The sequence below is a fragment of the Symphalangus syndactylus genome, chromosome 2, assembly GCF_028878055.3.
Source record: "Symphalangus syndactylus isolate Jambi chromosome 2, NHGRI_mSymSyn1-v2.1_pri, whole genome shotgun sequence".
Taxonomy (NCBI): Eukaryota; Metazoa; Chordata; class Mammalia; order Primates; family Hylobatidae; genus Symphalangus; species Symphalangus syndactylus.
In genome coordinates this window covers 61,036,983-61,057,173 of record NC_072424.2, presented here as the reverse complement: position 1 = coordinate 61,057,173, position 20,191 = coordinate 61,036,983, and the positions used below count along the sequence as shown (strand labels likewise).

Below are 20,191 nucleotides of genomic sequence, written 5' to 3'. Positions count from 1 at the left end.
CACCAGGGCATTATTATTACAACTGATACCTGATAATAAATAAAAAATTATATCTCTTTCACTATTTAGTATTTTATAGGATATAAAATAGGAGTAAGAAAAAATGAATATAACAAATGTTGCCATTGCTCAAAATACAGGTTTACTTGGATGAGAGGTTGGCATACTCTGGCCTGTGGACCATATTTGGCCAGCTGATTGTTTTATAAATAGTTTTACTGGAACACAAGCATGCTATTTACATATTATGTATTGCTGCTTTCACGATACAAAGGAAAAGTTGAGTAACTGTGATAGAGATTATACTGCTTGAAAAGCCTAAAATATTTATACTCTGGGCTTTTACAGAAAAGGTTTACAGATCCGTGCTCTAGACCATGTTGTTTTTGGTGGGAAAATGCAGATGTTGGTCTTTCTGATGTAATCTTTTGAGGGCAGGAATTTATCCCCAAACCATTTGACTTTATCAACATAAAAATGAAAAGAATTCCATGTATTTGCTTGATTGGAACTAAATAAAACTGTTTTTGGTGTACTCAAAGGGAAAACACATTCAGTGTGTGCAAGCTTGAAAGTACCTTCTTAGCCTTATGTAAAATGAATATTTACACCATGTTTATGAGATAATCCAGGCTATATCATTGTTTTTGTCCTCTGATGGTAAAATGTATACCAATTTATTATGGTGTTTAACAAAAAGAATGTGCTACTTTTTGCTCCAATTATTCCAGAATGTTAGAAATCCCTGGGTTTCACTCTACAGGATTTAAGAGCTGAGATAATAGAGGCTTCAAGTTTTCCCAGGAAATAGAAGTCCCAGGTCCTTTTTTAGATTCTGAATGTTCCTGAAAAACAGCCAAACAATCATGAGTGGAGTGACAGAATACTTGTCACATACACTCCCAGATTTTTTCAGAATTTTAAATTGACATAAACCTAGGGACTTGCTACAGAGGACATAAGTGTTTAATAACTACTCATCAACTTGGCTTCAGTTGACTTTTTCTAAGTCTCTGGGGCAGTTAATTGATGAGCTAAAACTCTTCATTTCCTAAATGTTAGCCAACATTAGACTGGGGACTGTCGCTGTTCACTGTTGTTTCCCCAGTGCCTGGGAGAAATTCAATGCCTAGTTAGGGCTGAATGCAGTGAACAGTTACATGAAAGAAAGGATGGATGAATGAACAAGGGAACTATACAGAAAGTTCCAGTGATAATTCAAAAAACAGAAACAGTTCAGCTAAAGAAATTTAACATTTATTTTAAAAACTCTTTAATTAGAAATCTTATATATTTGTTATAGAGTTAAAAATCAGACTTCTTACTCAAAAGGGTTAGTTATCTAAGTATCAAAAATATTTCACTGTTGAATTCAATGAAATAATCATAGTAGGATCTCATTATTAAAAAGTACAAAAATATCATATTTCATGGCACAAAAATGTGCTCTTTTATAACGCTCTGCTTCTACGTGAATTAATACTATGCTCTTTCCTCCTTGCTCAAGTCTAAGAAAACGGAAATTATTGTTAGTTCATGATACTTGTACCTGGAAAAGTAAATCGCCAGCCAAAGTGATTTCCTATCCAAGCAAAAGTAAGTTTCTAATTTTCCAAGATTCCATACCATTAGCAGAGGAAATTAAGGACTTATTTCACTTAATTCAGACCTTGCTTCCATTGTTTACATGTTCTTGGTAATAATAGCAAACAGAGATCAGGAAAAGTATTATTTTTATTTGTGTCCATCTTTATCTTTCCTAATATCAGAATGTTTATGTATAGTTACACATTTACAATTGCCACATGATAATTGCACGCCAGTTTTTCTTAGTGAAAATATGTTCTTTGGATTGCGATTGGAGAGTACTGAACCAATGAATGTTTTTCCAGTGCCACCATATAGTGTGTCATTGAACTTTATATGGTTGGCCAAGCCCCTCATTGCTCACCAGCGATATTTAGGCCTCTAGATTTCTTTACTGCAAGTACCACATATAGAAGGGATTCTAACCTGAGTCCCATGGAACCTTGAACATGGAAGAGACCCAAACATAAGGAGAGACAAATCGTGACTGGGCTCCTCATGATGGAGTTTCTCTGAAATTTGAAGTGATAAAGACCCACGAATGAACTTAGAATTTATCTGTCCTCTTGGGTCTCTTAGTAGACAAGTAGATTCTAAATATTTTAAGCCTTCCTGCGAATTTTAGAGTCCTGTTTTTTTCTAGTCCCATGGTGTGGTCTAAGATGTCATTTAAAAAACTCATTGCATCCAGTAAAATTTAGAAATTTCTTTATCATTCAGGGAAATGATAAAAGAAGTATCTCTCAATATCAGGATCACTGTCACATGAGAAGCACTGTCTAGGCTATGAATTAATCTAATAACAAATTCCTCCTCCAAAAAGATACCAAATAACTATATACCAAATTGAAATTATGGAATGGGTTACATAATTGTGAATCTGAAAATAGCAAATCAGGATATGAGAAACAGAAGTTAAGTGACTTGATCCAATTGCCACCCTTTTTTGGCTTCCAATTCAGGCTTTAAAGTATCATATATTATAAGAAATATGAGATAAATTTATATTTATTATATGAATAATAAAGCATCACTAAATACATTTTTTATTTATTGAAGATCTCCTATATGCCAGTTACTATACTATGTACTGCATATAAGGACAGTTTAAGGGGCCCGTAAAAGACAGAGGAAAAAACTAACCTGAAATTTCATAGATTATAACACAATTTTAATTGATGTTTTCAGAAAATGCTGGGGAAAGCACAGGGAAGGGAGGTCTAACTGTCATCATTCGGTTGAACTTGCATTGAACTCTAACATTTAATCATCTCAAAGAAGAGATTTTCTGAGCAAATATACTTAGGAAGAACACAGGTGCTGTTTAACTTATCTAAGAGAATTCACTTTCTTTAAAGACTTTCCTGTGTTAATTATTTTGTATTATCTGGCCTTGTTTCTAAACTGGACTCTAAGATCTATGAAAGGAGAAATCGTCTACAGTGGTAGACACTGAATAAGAACAAATAAGAATATTTGTAAGCTGCATAAAAATAAATGGTGCTACTAAATAAAAAAGGCGTTTCAAACCAATTATGCAAAATAAGTAAAATAGAAATTTTCAGAAAGGCATTGTTAGCAATTAGGTTGTCATGTTGCATGTATACAGTATATGTCAATATTTCTTTCAAAAGTTCTGTTTTTTTATTAACTTAGGCTGCTATTTTACCCAGCGAGTCAGGTTTTACAGACTGCCTAGAGTGCATCTCTATTTCATGGTAGTCAGCGTCACTGAGGAACATTTGACTTTGATAAAAGAATGTAAATTACCTAGGTAACTCTTGTGCATTAAATATTATTCTGACTTCAAAAGTTTCTGTATCTCAAATACTGTGCGAAATGAAGCCTATTAAGTGCCATGCATTTGTCAATGTGTTCTTATTTCTGCAGTGGGACCAGGTACCTTGGGGAGCATTCACAGTGGGAAAGAAAAATCTGGATGATTTTTAAAGTTGCAAAACTGTGTTCTTTGATAGTTCCAAAGATACTGAGGTAGTTGGGAAAAACATGAAGCATAGGAACGAGGGGTCAATTCAGGAAAAGTTGACACTATTTAAGTATCTGGAAAGCAAACTTTTAATGTTTATCTTTCAGGAAGTAGTTTTAAAATGCCACCTGAGAGGAAATTAATTTTAGAGATCAGTTCAGAAAGGATAAAGGAGATCATGGAGCTTACTGAGTGCAGTCATGATACTCTTATTTTGCTATCTTAGATAGCTATTTGTCTGTATATCTGAAATATGGAAAAGAATCTAAAAAAAGCTTGTTAAATTCACAGTAAAACGAAGGAAGCTCATGCTATTTATTTTTGGTACACTGTAAATCAATATGCAAAAATCACAACTAAAGTAGGAAACCCAAGTTTGTCCCTACCATTACAAACCACTAGTGTTTTTGCTTTGCAAATCATATAATGGCATTACGACACGGTTGATTAAAATTCATCTGGCTTTCAGCCACTCAGTTTGTTCATCTCAGCTAAGTTTCTGATGCTTCTAAGGAGTATTATTCTATTTGAAGGCACCTTTCAAATATATATTTATGGGTTGCTTTGAGGCTATTTAGTCCCAAAGAATATGTTAGGTTAGATGTTTTGCTATTGTTGCAACTCACTATTATGATAGCATCCATTTTATTTACTTAATGTTTAAACACCTATCATATTTAAAAAAAACTCTATCACAACTTTGAAGGGCCTATCACAGTGTAGGTGTTTTGTGTATATTATTAGCAAATATCACAATTTTCCTACAAGGTGGCTGTTGACACTACCTTCTTTTTAAAGATGAGGAAACTGTGACTCAGAAAGTTTAGTTGTTGGGAAGATACAGAATTTTTGTCTCTAAACCTCTCACCATCTATCCACCTACACTTTCTCTTTTTCCTCTTTTTTCCCCCCTATAAAACAAGACAATTTATTTTACTTCCCTTGAATTATATAATTAGTATTAATTATATAATAATTAGTGCTGATTCCAACAAAAATTAATTAGCCAAAAAAATGAGATTTGCTGTAGTTTTAATTTTGTTAGCAAGAATGTGGGCCGCTTCAACTGAATTTGTGAAGGTGCAAATCCAAAGTGGAATACAGAGTTCTCTGCACTGCTCTGAGCATTTTAAAATATTAATGGAAATTTGCAACTCAATGGCTCAACCATTTCAACTGTACAACATGTATTCCCACTATTTGTAATTATATAGTTTATTATTTTAAGATACAGAGGGTAACAGAAGAGGGAGAAATATGGGTGCCCAGCATCTCTTTCCACAGATGAACACGGTGCATTATGTTCCAAGAAAAAGGGTTGCTAACTTTGAGTTCACCATCATTTATCCTCTCAGAAATTTCAATCAGCTTCTGGGAAGCATTTACAACTTTTATCACTCTTTCAAATTTTTAATTAGATGTCCTCTGTTAGAAAAAATGTATCGGCTGGGCGCGGTGGCTCACGCCTGTAATCCCAGCACTTTGGGAGGCCGAGGCTGGTGGATCACGAGGTCAGGAGATCGAGACCATCCTGGCTAAAACGGTGAAACCCCGTCTCTACTAAAAATACAAAAAATTAGCCGGGCGTGGTGGTGGGCGCCTGTAGTCCCAGCTACTCAGGAGGCTGAGGCAGGAGAATGGCATGAATCCAGGAGGTGGAGCTTGCAGTGAGCCGAGATTGTGCCACTGCACTCCAGGCTGGGTGACAGAGTGAGACTCCGTTTCAAAAAAAAAAAAAGAAGAAGAAGAAGAAAAAATGTATCACTTGGGATAATCCATTTAGAGAGTAACAAAGGACTTAGCCTTTCTATGAACTCCATTCTCAAGCCTAAAATCTTACCATGCACATGGCAGGCACTCAGTAATCATTTACTGAATAAATTAATTATATTTAAATATTTTGCATCTTCCTTTCAGACCCATAGGCTTCCCTCAGATGGATTCCTTCACTTTTGAACGGTAGTTCCCAGAGTCTTACAGATGATCTGCCTTTGCATTACTGTTCCGCCTTTTTCTTGTTGAAAGACTCCTTTCTGCAATCTTAAAACCATTTTTTTTCTGTATTTTTATATTATTGTGCTTAATATCTCCAGTTTACTTTATGTATATACCTAATTTCCATATTATAACCTGGTTTCATAATTTTATCTTCTGTGCCTAAGCTTAGTTGGTTTGAACCACTGCTATATTCTAATCGTGAACTCAAGGAAGGTTAAAAAAAATTCCTGACAAACTTCAGGCTGTGCCAAGAACAATATTCCGGTAGTTTTGCATGTAATGCGTAATTTTCACCAGCTTCTGTTTTCCCAGGTGAGGCCACTGTGATTTGCAATATTAGAAAGAATCCCCATAATTCAAACTCCTTGGTGGTAGTGGTGGTGTTTTCAAATTGCCTGTTCAGTTCTAGTCCCTGTCCTATACATTATAGTATTTAATAAGTTGACTCAGTCTGTACCATTTTATTTCTAATTATCATCCATTAATAATTGAAAATCATATATGTCATTAAAATTTAAACATATTTTATTCTCGACTCTGCTGTATAGTATCCTGCAGCTGTAGAATGATACAGGCCAGTGGTTCTTAATATTTTTAAATAAGTGTGTGTCTATCTTATTGCTATGGAGTTAATAACTCATTTAAATAAAAAGAAGACGAAGAAGCTAGCTAGAGAAGGGATTTTCAAAATGGAAGGTACAGAAAAAATGGTGAATGATAATTTGGCACAATGTAGAGGATTATCTGACTAAAGTCTAAAACATACTCTCATTATTGTCAAATAAAATGCTGAATCATTCAAAAGACTGCAGAATTCAGCTAGAGGCTTTTTGAAATGCACATAAGGAGTTTATAATATGAGGAATAACAGAATGGAGAATAAAAATGGTGATATAAAGTAATATGGTATAATTCTCTTCTCAAAGAATTCCAATACTCCCTTTAACTCAGTGAAGAAGGTAGGCTTGGTGACAGAGCTTCATAGACAGAGATTAAATTTGTAGTTACCTGATTGTCTTACTCCCCCTACATTCTTCATTTTTCTACCTAAGAACAGAAATGAGCCAAAGTTATAGCAATTAGAGAAAATCAGGTTTTCAGCTCTACAAATGTTAATCTTTCTGTATGACCTACTCTAAGTGCCTGTGTTTATACCACAGTGTGCCTTTCCCTGCTTTTCCAGGTTGATAAATGGTTCCCACCACTTGTGAAAGATCTTAGATAATCTTTGTCCCAAGTTACTGGGAGGTAAGCTCTAAATCCTGAAATTTCCCAAGTGATTGGAGTGTCTTTGTTATTCATGGTGAGCCCTTTCAACCACACCTTATAGTTTATACTAAGGAGATGATTCAAGATGGCAATGGTCATGCCGGGAAGACTAACCATAATATTAGAGAGTTTGGGCTTTGGCCTATGTGATATCAGCCCAACCTGAGGAGTGGAGAAGGCTGGATATTGATATGATTTAATCTATCATGTCTATACAAGGAAACCATAATAAAATGTCTGGACACTGAGACTCCTGTGAGCTTCCCTGGTTAGCAATACTTTTATCTATTATTACATAGTGACATGCCAGGAGGATAATGTGACCCAGCAGCTGTCAGAACCTTCATATTTGGGATCCTCTCAGATTTGCTCTTGCCATATGTGTCTCTCTCTTTGACTGGTTTTGATTTGTACCCTTTTGCTATGCTAAAACTATAATTGTAAGTATAGCACTTTCCTTGGTCCTTTGAGTTGTTCTGAAAAATTATTAAACTTGATAAGACAGTGGGAACCCCTGAATTTGTAGCCAGCTGGTCAGAAGTGAGAATAGCCTGGAGTCCCCCAAACTTGTGAATGATGTATGAAGTAGAATTTTGTGGAAATTTTGTGGAAAACTGTGCCCTTAGTTTGTGAAGTTTGGCCTATCTATGGGCATCCCCTATGTCTCTTTGCTTGATCTCTCCAATCTTCTCAGAAGTGTAAATCTTAGCTCTTGGCCCATGATTGAACCTATCTGTGCCAGACGTTCTGGATACCAAAAGCCTCTTGAGTTTTTTGCCTATTACCTGCTGCTGCACTCTCCTGAGCATGAGGGAGCTTCTCCTGGGATCTTCCTGGACAGTCGCAAACTTCAGAGAGACTGATCTAACTATTTTAGCTGTTGTCTTTGTTCGTTTATTTTCTGGCATCTCTTGTTACCCATCGAACTAAAGGTTTGATAAGGTACCAGTACGGTTAAGTCATTTGTTCAAACAAGAAGACATGGATTGTGAGTCATATATACATGTATATATACAGATACACATAGATACATATATATTTGCAATGTTGGGAAGAATCCCTGTAATTCAAACTCCTTGGTGGTGGTGATAGTTGTTTAAAATGCCTCTTCTGTTTTAGTCCAGAGCATTTATCAATATTCTAGCGCAAAATACTTAGCAAATATGCCATCATTCAATAAATTATGGTGCTTGATAAATCAAGTGTAGCCCATTTATTTTAGACCAACGTATTTTGTCTTTTTTTCTTTTATCCATGCTGTCTTTTAATAAGCACAAAAATCTCCCAAATTCTGGAAATTCTGTAAAGATTTCCTAAGGTGACATATCCCTGGATGTACATTTTTTCTTAGCTGGCATACTTCCATGTGGGCAAAATTTTTTCCCCATGTTCATATTTTGTATTCTGTACTTTGTGCTTTATAAACAATTCATTTTTTCCTACATTCTAAATATAAGTCTATATCCTGTTGAATATACTTTCTTGTACATGATCTGTTCATCCCAAGAGTTCGACAATAAGTCACTCAACTCTCCCCTCCCTCTTAGCCAAAATGATTGTGCCATTAACTCAGCAGAAAAGAAAGTGATTAAAAAAATAAAAAACACCTTTCCTATGGCTTGTTTTATTGTTCCAACAAGAGAGTTGTTAAACGCATGTGGACTATAATTTTTTGTTGACTCTATCTGTTGGGTAAACTTTTTTAAAAAGTCAAGGTTGAGATTTAACTGTTCAACACACAATTGTTCAAAAAGGTAGTTACTTATGTTTATTACTACTTAAACTTACAGTTTTTATAAAGTGGACTTAAAATATCAGGTTCTCTAACACAATGTTTGATTACAAAATACCCAGTGTTATAAAAGGAGCCTGCATATAAGTTATGTATCACCTTCAAAAAATGCAAATGACTGGCACAGTTTGGCCATTCGTCTTTTCAGTAGTCATGAGAAGCAGATACTGATAGGAAAAAATAAAAAGGCTTCAAGTACAATTTGGTCTTATTACTGTAAGAGAAATTATAAAGATAATTATCAAAAAATGGATATCACCAATTAAGATCATAGGATCCTTCGAATGTGCCCCCATGCATGTGGCTATCTAAAACTTATTCTCAACCTTAGCTTACAATAGAACCACCCATGAAGCTTTTAAATAATTCTGATGGCTATTTCTCATCTTCAAAAGTTGTGATGGATCCAGTCTGGGGTGGAAACTGAAAGTTCGTATTTTTTTCAAAGCTCAACAGGTGATCCTAAAATGTGTAATCACGGTTAATAATCTCTGAAACACTCAAAAGCAGATTTCATTCTCACCTAAAACTGTTGGATTAAGGAGTGCATTATTCAAAACAAAATCGAAACTGTAAATACTTTGAACCTAAAATAAGCAATACAAGCATTGATGTAGTGGTGCACTGCTCTTTTCATGGTTTCCTGCCTAGGCAACATGCTCTGCATTTATTACCAAGGCTAATTGGATTAGATAACAATCTAATGGCAACCCCTGAAATAGCAAAAAGAGAAAGCTAATTTTAAAATTAATTTCACAAATGAATTTTAAAATACTTTAGAAGCATTAGTTTACTAGGCCTTCTTCCTTTTAATTACAAATAAAGTTTAAAAATCTATATGAAAAGTAAAGCACAGTCATATTTTCCCCATAACCTATTATGTAACAACTTTAATACAATAAATCTCAGAAAATATAATTTGCATATATTATTTTTAAATGACTGATAAATTATTGCCAATATTAAGAAATCTCATTTACATTTGTAAGTCAATTTTCCCAAATTTATATTCTATTTACTATTAAAAATAGACAGTCTTTGTTCTTGAATTAAATGGCTGCCACAACTGCCAGTTAACTTCATTTTCCTTTGCTGTTCTCACAGATTAATCAATGCAGGCCTTACTTTCACACAGGGAAAATAATCATTCCAGCTCCTCAACACAAAATGAATACGCTTGTGTTCCACAATTGACTTGAAGTGAGGCACTCAAATGCCCTAGAATATGGCACAAAATTTCTTTCTGCTTTCATTCATTTCAAGATAGTGTATTAATATTATCCTCCTTGCTTCTACACAGCTGTCATCTAAAATGCCACTAAAGAGTGCATGCATAATTAGCTCTTTAGTTCATACATTAAATATATTTTAATAAATAGCTCTTTTCTCAGAGAAGAGAATATTGCTGTCCATTCTTAGCTATCAGTCTCAGAGAGAACTCAGTATTTCTTATGTGAAGCATTGATTAGCCAAGCTAATGTAGGCACTGTATTTAAAAGGCAGCCTTAGTGAATTATAAGCCATTCTGACTCATCTGAAACAATTATAGTGATTCTGATAAATTAATAAATATTTTTAAAATGCAGAAACTGATTTGGAATTCCTGTAAGTCAAATATTCATGCTCCAAAAACAAATTCAAGTGATCAGAAATGTAATATTTAAATGTTAATAGCAGCCAATTGAAAATTAATTAATATTTAATATATACCAATGCATTAAACATTAATATTTATAATAAACAAGATAATTATCTCTTAATAAAATTCATTTATAATTTTAATATTTAAATGTTATATTTACATTATAATGAGCAAGATAGTTTAATATTTAATATTAAATTATCTGCAAAGATCCTGAATAATTTCACTGTGATAAAACCTAAAATAATACATTATTTTCTCAAAGTTAACATATTTATTATTTCAGTGATAAAATATAGGCCCCAAGGAGACAAATACAATTTCAGTTTTCATACACAAAACATAATGTATGAAGATTTAGAATGAAGTGTCCCACTGAAAGACTGAATTTTTATTTCTGCTGGCTTATTTCAAATCATTTCTAGAGGAAGTCTAAATGAGAAGCTCCATCTCTGAGTCTTAGGAATGCAGAACCCTGTCATTTGGGAGAGCATTCCTTCTTCCTCTCTCAGTGCCTTCACCTGCCCCCACAGTTCTTCCTGCCAATGTGAGCTGCAGAGGAAGGTGCCTGGGACAGCTGACTCTGAGACTCCTCACATAACTCTCCAAGTCTAGGGGGTTGCCAGGAAACTAAAAATTGAGGCTATTAGTTTTGTAAAAATAGATATTCCATTGGAATTTAGTATCAGTGCCCACGATACAACCACAATGTAACACAGAGGAGTTACTGATTCAGAATGAAAGTGAATGAATAACTGGAGATATGAGATTTATATTTTGGAATAACTATTATTGATTTAAAAGATTGTGTACCATTGATTAAAGAAAAGTTATAAATAGATAATAGTTAATATGTAAAGTATGGACAATTAATAAAAATAATCAATTGATATTTGACTTGTGTGGGTCCTCAAATCACTGCTCATCATCTGTGTTTACACTTTATCATCTGCCTATTTGGATATTTTATTATAAGCAACTTATCACCAACTACCTAATACCTAATATCCTACTACATAGTATCTAATACCACAATCTGAGTGCACAGAATGCATATTAATTTAATTGGGCTGCAAGGTTATGGTGCTGAGCTCTTACTATTCCTTGTCTTCCAGCACTTTGTCCTTGCTCTATTGCCTGTACAGGATATGAGAGCAAGAAGATTCTCAAAATTCAAATCTCATGACCATATGAATCTATAGCAAGCACTTTAGTTTTTGGTTGTGCAAAAAGAGGACTGAAATTTAGTTAGTAAAATAGGTAAATACAAGTTATTAGGTAAAAATCGCTGCCTAATTAATATCTTCCTTATTCTTTTCAGACAGTCAAATCCCTTTCTACATTTTCATTACTTTATTATGAAGAATTTATTGACTACTTTCTATGTGCAGAAAATTTCTTGTTGGTAAGTGGTAATTTGGCCCAGAATGAAATTTAGTGCTTATGGGCAGTCAGTTCTCCTAAAGTAAAATGCATCACTTCTCTCTAGACTTTGCTACAGCAGGAGAAGCAGACTACAAAGAAAGTACAATATAAGACTCGGGATTATAGAGGTGAGCCCTGGCCCTCCAGACCGTAGCCCTTGCATCTCCATCAAAAGGCTTGAGAAGCAAGAGTTTGTATTTACACACTTTTTCCAATAGCATTACGTGGTATTGACATTTCAAAATGTAAATAATTCTGAAATAGAAATCTCATCTCTTATCATCAACGATCCTGCCAGATATCATCAAATTTATCCTTTCCATTGATCTCAGTGCATGTAATTCTGTGAAGCTCATGGGCATGATTTTCCTCAAATTGATGTATCAAGTGTAAAAAATGATTGTATTTTGCAAGTAAAAGTTCGATTTTTCAAAAAATGACTACTTACAAATAATAATATGCCTTCTCATCAGACCATAAGCTTCAAGAGATTGTTCACTACATCTCCAAGACTGAGATCAATGGCTTCCATGTGTTAGCCATTAAGTAAATACTTGTTAAATGAGTAATGTTCTCTGAACTTGTATAAAATTATACTTAAAATGGTTTAAAATCTGGTGCAATCTTTTATATGTAGTAAGTTTCTCAACACTAAATAGCAGAAACCAAGAAGGGACAATGTCCACCCTGTACATCATCATATTCTCAGAGACCAGCAATACCTATATGCAAATTCTCAATGAATTAAAGGCCCAGTTTGTGTCTTATTCATTGATCATCCTGTGTAACCAATTGTACAAGGCATGTGGCCTCATTCCTATATGATTAAGAATGTGCTTGGAACAATAGAAATATATTTATTGTTGTGTTGAACTCAAAGAGTGCTGCAAGGCCAGGTGTGGATGCTCTAAAATGCTAGGCAATCTTACACCTCAGCCTGGCTGGCCCCCTGGTGTGGCTTTGGAGACAGCCTGGGGTTTGGATGCTAGTGTTTTTATTACATACCATCTAATGCCTTTGACCCCTTCCTTCCAATGAGTGGAAATTATATAAGGAACAAAATTATAGCTGTACTTCCTATGGCAGCTTACCAACTGAGCCAGAACTGTGCAGACTTGTTCGTCACTTATATTTCTGTGAAATAATTTCTGAAATTATGTTAATTTGTTTTGGAAAATAGTTCTAACTCCTATAACAGCAAAATATTAGGTTAATTTGATTAGTGCTAGAGAAACTTAGATTTGGGAGAGAGTAAGCCTGGTGCTCATTTTGGATTAATTATTTACATTTTTTTTTCCTGAAAAACAGTATAAAAGATCTCCTTCCCCTTAAAATAGTGAAATAGCAAGTGATAGCATTTTGAGAAATCCAAATTTAGGAAGGATGATTTAGGATTTAGGAAGGAAGCTGAACGCCTTTCCTTTAAACAAACTCAGGTTTAAAGTACCACATCCTGTTCTTTTTACCAAGTCGACTGAACCCTGCTCCCACCTCCTGACAAAACAAACAAACCAACCAACCCCCAAATAATCAGACACACTTGAATTCACATTCTTGTTCTGTCACTGGCAAATTGTTGAACTGAGGCAAGGTACTTAATGCTCTGAGTCTTAGTTTCTCACCTGAAAAATGCAGATGACAATACAAGTGTGCATCCCAAAGTCTTATCTGTTTCCCATCCTTCTCTAGAGGATTCTAATGGAGGTTAGAGTATACAAATAGATAGATGTATAATTTCTATAAGGATGACTTCTGCAATTGCTAATCCTCATTATAAAATGCTTAGTACAGAGCCATAATAGGTACTCCATGTGTGGTAGCAGCAATTAATAGTATTCCAACCACCGATGAGAATATAAGAACAGAAGCTAAGCTTCATAGTCATACTCTCACATTGACTTCACCTTTGTTGCTCGGTTTCCTCATAAAAATGGAGATAAAAATACTTAATATTTCAATTTACTTTAAAGAAATAAATACAAAATATCTGTAACTAATCAGCCCATGGTTAGCAATAATTGTGGTGGTGGCTTATTTTTCTCCTCCTATTTCTCTTAAGGAAGATACTCTTCTTCCTTTCCTCTCGACATCAGGACGTGCCCTTCGCCATCCTGATGCAGCATCATATGAAGCCTCAAACACAGCAACAACCATTGTTTCCTTTTCTCTTCTCCACAGAGAGGAATAAAGTGAACATGGTATTATTTAATTTATTTATTTTTGTTAGAGACTGGGTCTCACCATGTTGCCTAGGCTGGAGTGCGGTGGCTATTTGCAGGCATGATCACTGCACAATTATGGCTTCAAACTTTTGGGCTGAGGCAATCCTCCTGTCTCAGCCTCTGGAGTAGCTAGGACTACAGTCATGCACCAATGCCAAGCAGCCTTGGTATTATTTTAATAAAAATTCAAGACTATAAATATTTAAATTAGTATCATTTTTCAAGGTGGTCAGCTAGTGATGCCGTATATGTATTTTATTTTATTTTATTATTTATTTATTTATTTATTTTTTGAGACTGAGTCTTGCTCTGTTGCCAGGCTGGAGTGCGGTGGCACAATCTTGGCTCACTGCAACCTCCAACTCCCTGGTTCAAGCTATTCTCTTGCCTCAGCCTCCCGAGTAGCTGAGATTACAGGCATGTGCCACAATGCCCAGCTAATTTGTTTTGTATTTTTGGTAGAGATGGGGTTTCACCATGTTGGTCACGATGGTCTCACTCTCCTGATCTCGTGATCTGCCCACCTCAGCCTCTCAAAGTGCCAGGATTACAGGGGTGAGCCACCATGCCGGGCCACATATGTATTTTAAAGAATCGCAAACTGTCTCAAAAATGATGTATTGTATTGATGTATCATAGAAATTCAATAGATCTTAACGGAGTATAATTATGATTAATCTTAAGTGGTATTTTAATTAAGGAATATATTTTTTAAATAAATTAATTTTATAGACTGATATCCTTATTGACTATCAATTTTTATGAGCCAAGCATCATTTGGCTATGAATTCTAGAAAAATAACTTGAGAGTTATTTTATAATAACAATTTCTGCCCTGAAAGTTTGTAAATATTTTAAATGTATGTTACTCTGATGATATTTGGACAGCAGAAAAGACACAATATTGTTGCCAAATCAATGAGTCAGACAATGAACACAGTGAAACATACAAGACGCTATTCAGAATGATCACTGTTGCTGTTGAAAATGATTTATGATTGTGATTAATTGCTTTTAAAATTTTGATCAAAATTGATCTGTCTAATTTTCTGGTACTAGCTGTGTAAGTCAAATCTCACCCTGGAATTACATGAATCAATTTAGTCTAGACTTCTGGAAAAACTAGGGGGAGAAAGATGGAAATAATTTTCGAGTTGTCAGTGACTGATGGATGCTCCGATTTCACAGTTTTAGTAAAGAAAAGGTCTTACCGTAGCTGTCATAGGCATCCTCACTTACTCCATGACCGTAGTCATAGTATTCAGGCACACTGCAACAAATTTAGACAGCAATCAATGTTACTATAACCAGGAAATTCAACCCAGAAACTCATATGGAATTTGAAGGCAAAATGTGTGCTGAGGTAATATTCCAGGAACTTCAAGGCATAAAACACAATCCTAAATAAATCTTCAGTAAGAAAAACACAGGTTATTGACAAGGAGTGCTATGATTTTTTTTTAATGCCACCTCAGTATTTCTTTCTCTCTATCCACCAATTTGATAAATCAAATTTTCCCTAAAACACAAGTATAACACTTCAAAATCTGTCAAGAAGAGAGTTATAAAAGGCCTATTTCCTTTTTTTTCTTTTTTTTTTTTTTTTTTTTGAGACGGAATCTCTCTCTGTCGCCCAGGCTGGAGTGCAGTGGCATGATCTCAGCTCACTGCAAGCGCCGCCTCCCGGGTTCACGCCATTCTCCTGCCTCAGCCTCTCCGAGTAGCTGGGACTACAGGCGCCCGCCACCACGCCCGGCTAATTTTTTGTATTTTTAGTAGAGACGGGGTTTCACCGTGGTCTCGATCTCCTGACCTCGTGATCCGCCCGCCTCGGCCTCCCAAAGTGCTGGGATTACAAGCATGAGCCACCGCGCCCGGCCAAGGCCTATTTCCAAGAAAAAGTGCTCTCTAAGATGACAATCTGGTCAATCATGTATAGCTTTTAATGCTGTTATCTTAAGAAATATGCATCATGTTTTCACTTTGAAACGCTAAACTATATTTACAATCCCGTTTATCCCTTTCGCATCATGTCTGTGCACTCCCCAAATATATAAGCTATTTTGTTTCACTCGATATTTTGCTAGATGCTTCCCTATTTCAATAACTGGTCAAAGGTGTTCTTCCTCCATTTCTTACTCAGAGGAAACTCTCTCTCTGACTCACTCTGCTATGCCTTTACAATTGTCCTCACTGTTTCCTGCTGCCTCCACTTCCCCCTTTAAGGCATAATGCCTACTAGCATGCCAAAGTCTTACGTGTTTCTTATCCGTAAAAAGCTCTCCTTCATCCATATAACTCCTTCTAGCAGCTATCCCATTTCTTGAAAAGAAGTGACTCTACTCACTCTTTTCACTGACTCTTCTCCATAGGCATTTGAAAACACTCAATCAGGCTGTCGTTCCACTGCTCCACTGAAACAGCTCTTGACAAGATCTTAACATTTTCACATTCAATAGTCAAGACTTAGTGTTCATTTTACTTTAGCACCATTTAATACAGTTGATTATTTCATGATTCTGCAAATATTTCACTTGCTTCAGAGATCTCCTCTTTCATAGGTCTTCAAGTATACTTCATTTCTTCATTTTTCCCTATGGTTACCTTCTCATTTTTCCAATCACTTATTCCTGGAGACCACCAGGGCTCAGTTGAATGTTTGCTTTTCTATTCATACTTACTCCCTAGGCAGTCTCATCTGGTCATAATGTTCTATCTAATAGCAAATTCACTTCAAATTGTAAAATATATCCAGAATCTGAACATGTCTAAATATATCCACAGCTATCACTGAGTTAAAGTTATTACCATCTCTCATTTAAATGAGTATGCTGTCCTCACTAAGTGGTTTCTAGGCCCTGATTGCTCTGTTTCTATTATCTATGTAGCAGTCAAAGTCATTCTTGTAGAAGTAAGTTAGATCATATTAGCTCTGTACTCAAAATTCATAAATAGCTTCCCATATTCTTTAGGAGAAAAATAAAAAATTCTTATTTTGCCTACACCATTTGTCCCCCCTTGTATTTCTCAGACCTCATGCTCTAACACTTTCTCCTTGCTCACTCGCCCTACTCAGGGGTCATGAGCTCCTAGATGTTCTCTGAACATTACAAACACATTACTGCCTCAGGGCTTTTTCACTTGCTGTTTCTCCTACCGGAAACAGGCTTTCTCTAAATGTCTAATTGTCCCTTTTCTCATTCTTTCAGAGCTCACTCAAATGTCACTTATGAGAGATTTCCCTGATCAATCTATTTAGACCAGGGCCCACCTACCTGGCTTTGCTCACCTTAGCATTCATTGATCATCACCATACATATTATATAAACAAACACACAAACACCCATTTGCTTATTTATTTATTGGCTGTTCCCCTCTTCTAGAATATAAACTTCTTGGTATAGAAAATTGGTCCGTCATTTATTTCATTTATTCATTTGCTCTCGTTGTTCCAAGCAGATTTTCTAGAACAATGTTTGGCACATAAGAGCTGCTCAATGAATATTTATAGGACAATAGAATAAATTTCTCATCGGAAACTCAGGCACCATTTAATTGAGTAGCCTAATAAAACCACGTCACAATTTAAAAAAAAACATGCAAAAGAGAAAATTAATTTAATTTAATTATTATTGGGCTAATTCATATATTTTTAATCTTACTGAGGGATCTATAAATATTGATGATACATTATATTTTCCTTCAAATACACTTCTTGGTTTAAAGTTAGTTAGATGTCAATCATTTCCCCCCCATATAAATCTTAATTTATAAGTTATCTCAAGGTCAGTAATTCATTTTAAGTATATAAAAGTGTATCAAGACAATGGCTGAATATCAAAAACCAAATCGTGTAAGGGCTGAGGGTTGGGGATAGATGCCAAAGGGTTAGGATGGAAGGAATGACAAAGGGGCCTAAAATTAGATGTTCTCTGAATGTGGTTATTATTATTCCACAAAGCAATTCCATAGGTCTCATTATTTTAAGTACTTTTGATTTTATTGATAGTAAAGAAAAAGAAGCAGAAAAGAAAAGTCTATATATCAGAGATAAAAAGAGGGGCAGAGAGAACTTTGGTCATCCTTATCTTCCTTGGAGGCAATTTATAATGCATAAACTTCAACATAAGTGTAAAGAAGCCGAAAAAATGATTGCCTAGCTCAGCCCTCACTGCCCAACAGGTTTACATTCAAACTGTCTAAAAAATTTTGGTAATGCATTCCCTCCATCCTTTGAATGACTTCACATTGTAGAAGGCTAATGGCATTGGCTGGAATCTGGATGCGTATCTCTTCTTTCACATACTTGACATGATAAAAATGATGTAACCCAAGTCAGAGTCCTCATATAGGTGTAGCAAATTCCTGAGAGTTGTTAAATTGATTCCTTAAACGATTAAGAGGTGGACTTCATGAGAAAATAATTTAACAAGCAGCAGTCCCACTTGTAGCAGCGTAAAGGAAAATGCTGGCATTGAGGGAAGCTTCTCCTTCCCTTGTCATCATCAATACATTTTCTGTGAGTAAGCCCCTGATCATGTTCCCCAAAGTGTGCTATGTAGCACTATAACAGCATCGAGTGGCATTAGTATGTTTCTCACTTTTTATTTTAATTGATTAAGATAAGAGAGAGAAAAAGAACAGCAGTGGGAGAGAATATGATAAAGAAGCACAGTTATTGTCTATCATAAGTGATACGTACACAGCAAGAGGGAATTTTAACTTTCAGAACTCTAAACAAGGGAGAACAGAACATACTAGATATTTGTAAAATAATGGAAGATAATGGAAAATGACGTATAATAATCAAAATGGACTCTGCCACAGTCTATACCTTAGATTATTAAAATATAACTTCTAATTTCTTCCATAGATAAATGTTTACTTGGACAAATGGCTGCACTAATAGTGAATATACCCTTTGAGCTAGATGTGCCACCCTTTCAGCTAGATGTGCCCTCGTGACTAAGTTAGGACACATGAGATATGTGCAGAGATGGGAGTGGAAATCAAGATCCTTTCCCATTTAAGAATAATGTTCTCATCCTGGGCTTGTGCACATTGACCTCAGTTGGTAGAAGGCATTCAAAGTGATGATCTAGTATCTACAATGCAAATAAAAACAGTGCCTTAAGAAGTCACGAGTTGCAACACGGGAGGTACCTCTACCTCTAAAAGACCACATGGAGCAGACTTACTTTACACTACTGCTTGCCTCGGGGATTGTTAAGAGAAAAATACATTTTAAAAATATTATTTGAGTCACTGAATTTTGAGCCTCTGTTACAACAGAGTAGATGAATACAGAAATAACTATGTAGAAATGTGGAATTACCATTTATATCCCAAACTGTAGGGCATTATCTTAGTGGGAGGGTGGAGGGTGCAAAGAAAAAAAATACTTTAGGGTGGAAAACTGATGGCCCTTGTTATGCCATTGCCGATGACAACTTGGAAAGTAGGCTATAGGCCTGGATATACTTTGCTGGAGAAAAATGTTGAACAAAGCCCAACTATTGGTGATCCTTGCTACTTTTTAGAAAGGTTTACAAATTATAAGAGCTCAAATAAGAATGGTCATTTTACAAGATGAAACAAAAGTAAATAGAACTTTACTAAGAGTGGCTTTTTCTGATTTCTGTGTTAGTTCTATAATTTAAATTGATAGAAGGTTCAAAAATTTGAGGCTTAACAGGATACAGTGAAGTTAGTTGCTTCTCTATTTCAATAGCAAGAGATAATATATGGTGCTCAAAGATGTCCTCACATCTTTCCATTGGACTTTGCTACCATATACGACTCCTAGAACAATCCTTAGGCTTCTAAACATACACCAGAAGAAAGCATGGTGCAAAAATTGTAAAGTTCCCAAGGAGGGCATACTCTACTTTACTGGATTAAGATACGGCCATGGATAAGTTCATTCATCCACTGGGATAAAGAAGACCCTTCCAGGGTATCTGGCTTAATTCCCAGAAAAGAGAACTGAGGTTGCCAGATGCGCTTATCAAAAAAACAAAACAAAACAAAACAAAACATTTCACTGCTGCTTCTAGGTGCCTTTACCTCTTGGCAGGATTTTGTAACTGTTATTGCCCATTGAGTCTTATGTGTTTTCTTCTGTTTTTCTAATGATAGTTTCTATTGCAGTTATTCTGTTCCCCTTTGATCATTTTACATTGTGTGTTTTGTATGGGTAGAAGGTTGAGAATAAGAAAGATAATCTAACATTTTTCAGGTTGCCAAATTGTAAAGAACTACAACAATAC

The 20,191-nt window shown here is 35.3% G+C and overlaps 1 protein-coding gene across 9 annotated transcripts in view; it reads right to left on the bottom strand.

Moving 5' to 3' along the window:
• Positions 1 to 20,191, bottom strand: part of KHDRBS2 (KH RNA binding domain containing, signal transduction associated 2) — a 656,853-nt gene that overhangs the window by 49,185 nt on the left and 587,477 nt on the right. For 3 of the 9 annotated variants that reach the window (XM_055257519.2, XM_055257497.2, XM_063618798.1), the window contains one exon: positions 15,134 to 15,192. The exons of 4 other annotated variants lie outside the window; for them this stretch is intronic. In XM_055257519.2, the coding sequence (XP_055113494.1) occupies positions 15,134 to 15,192 (59 nt within the window). Of the gene's footprint in view, positions 1 to 6,580; positions 6,620 to 15,133; positions 15,193 to 20,191 lie in introns of all 9 variants that reach the window. 2 more of the 9 variants (XM_063618794.1, XM_063618807.1) reach the window with 1 other exon arrangement.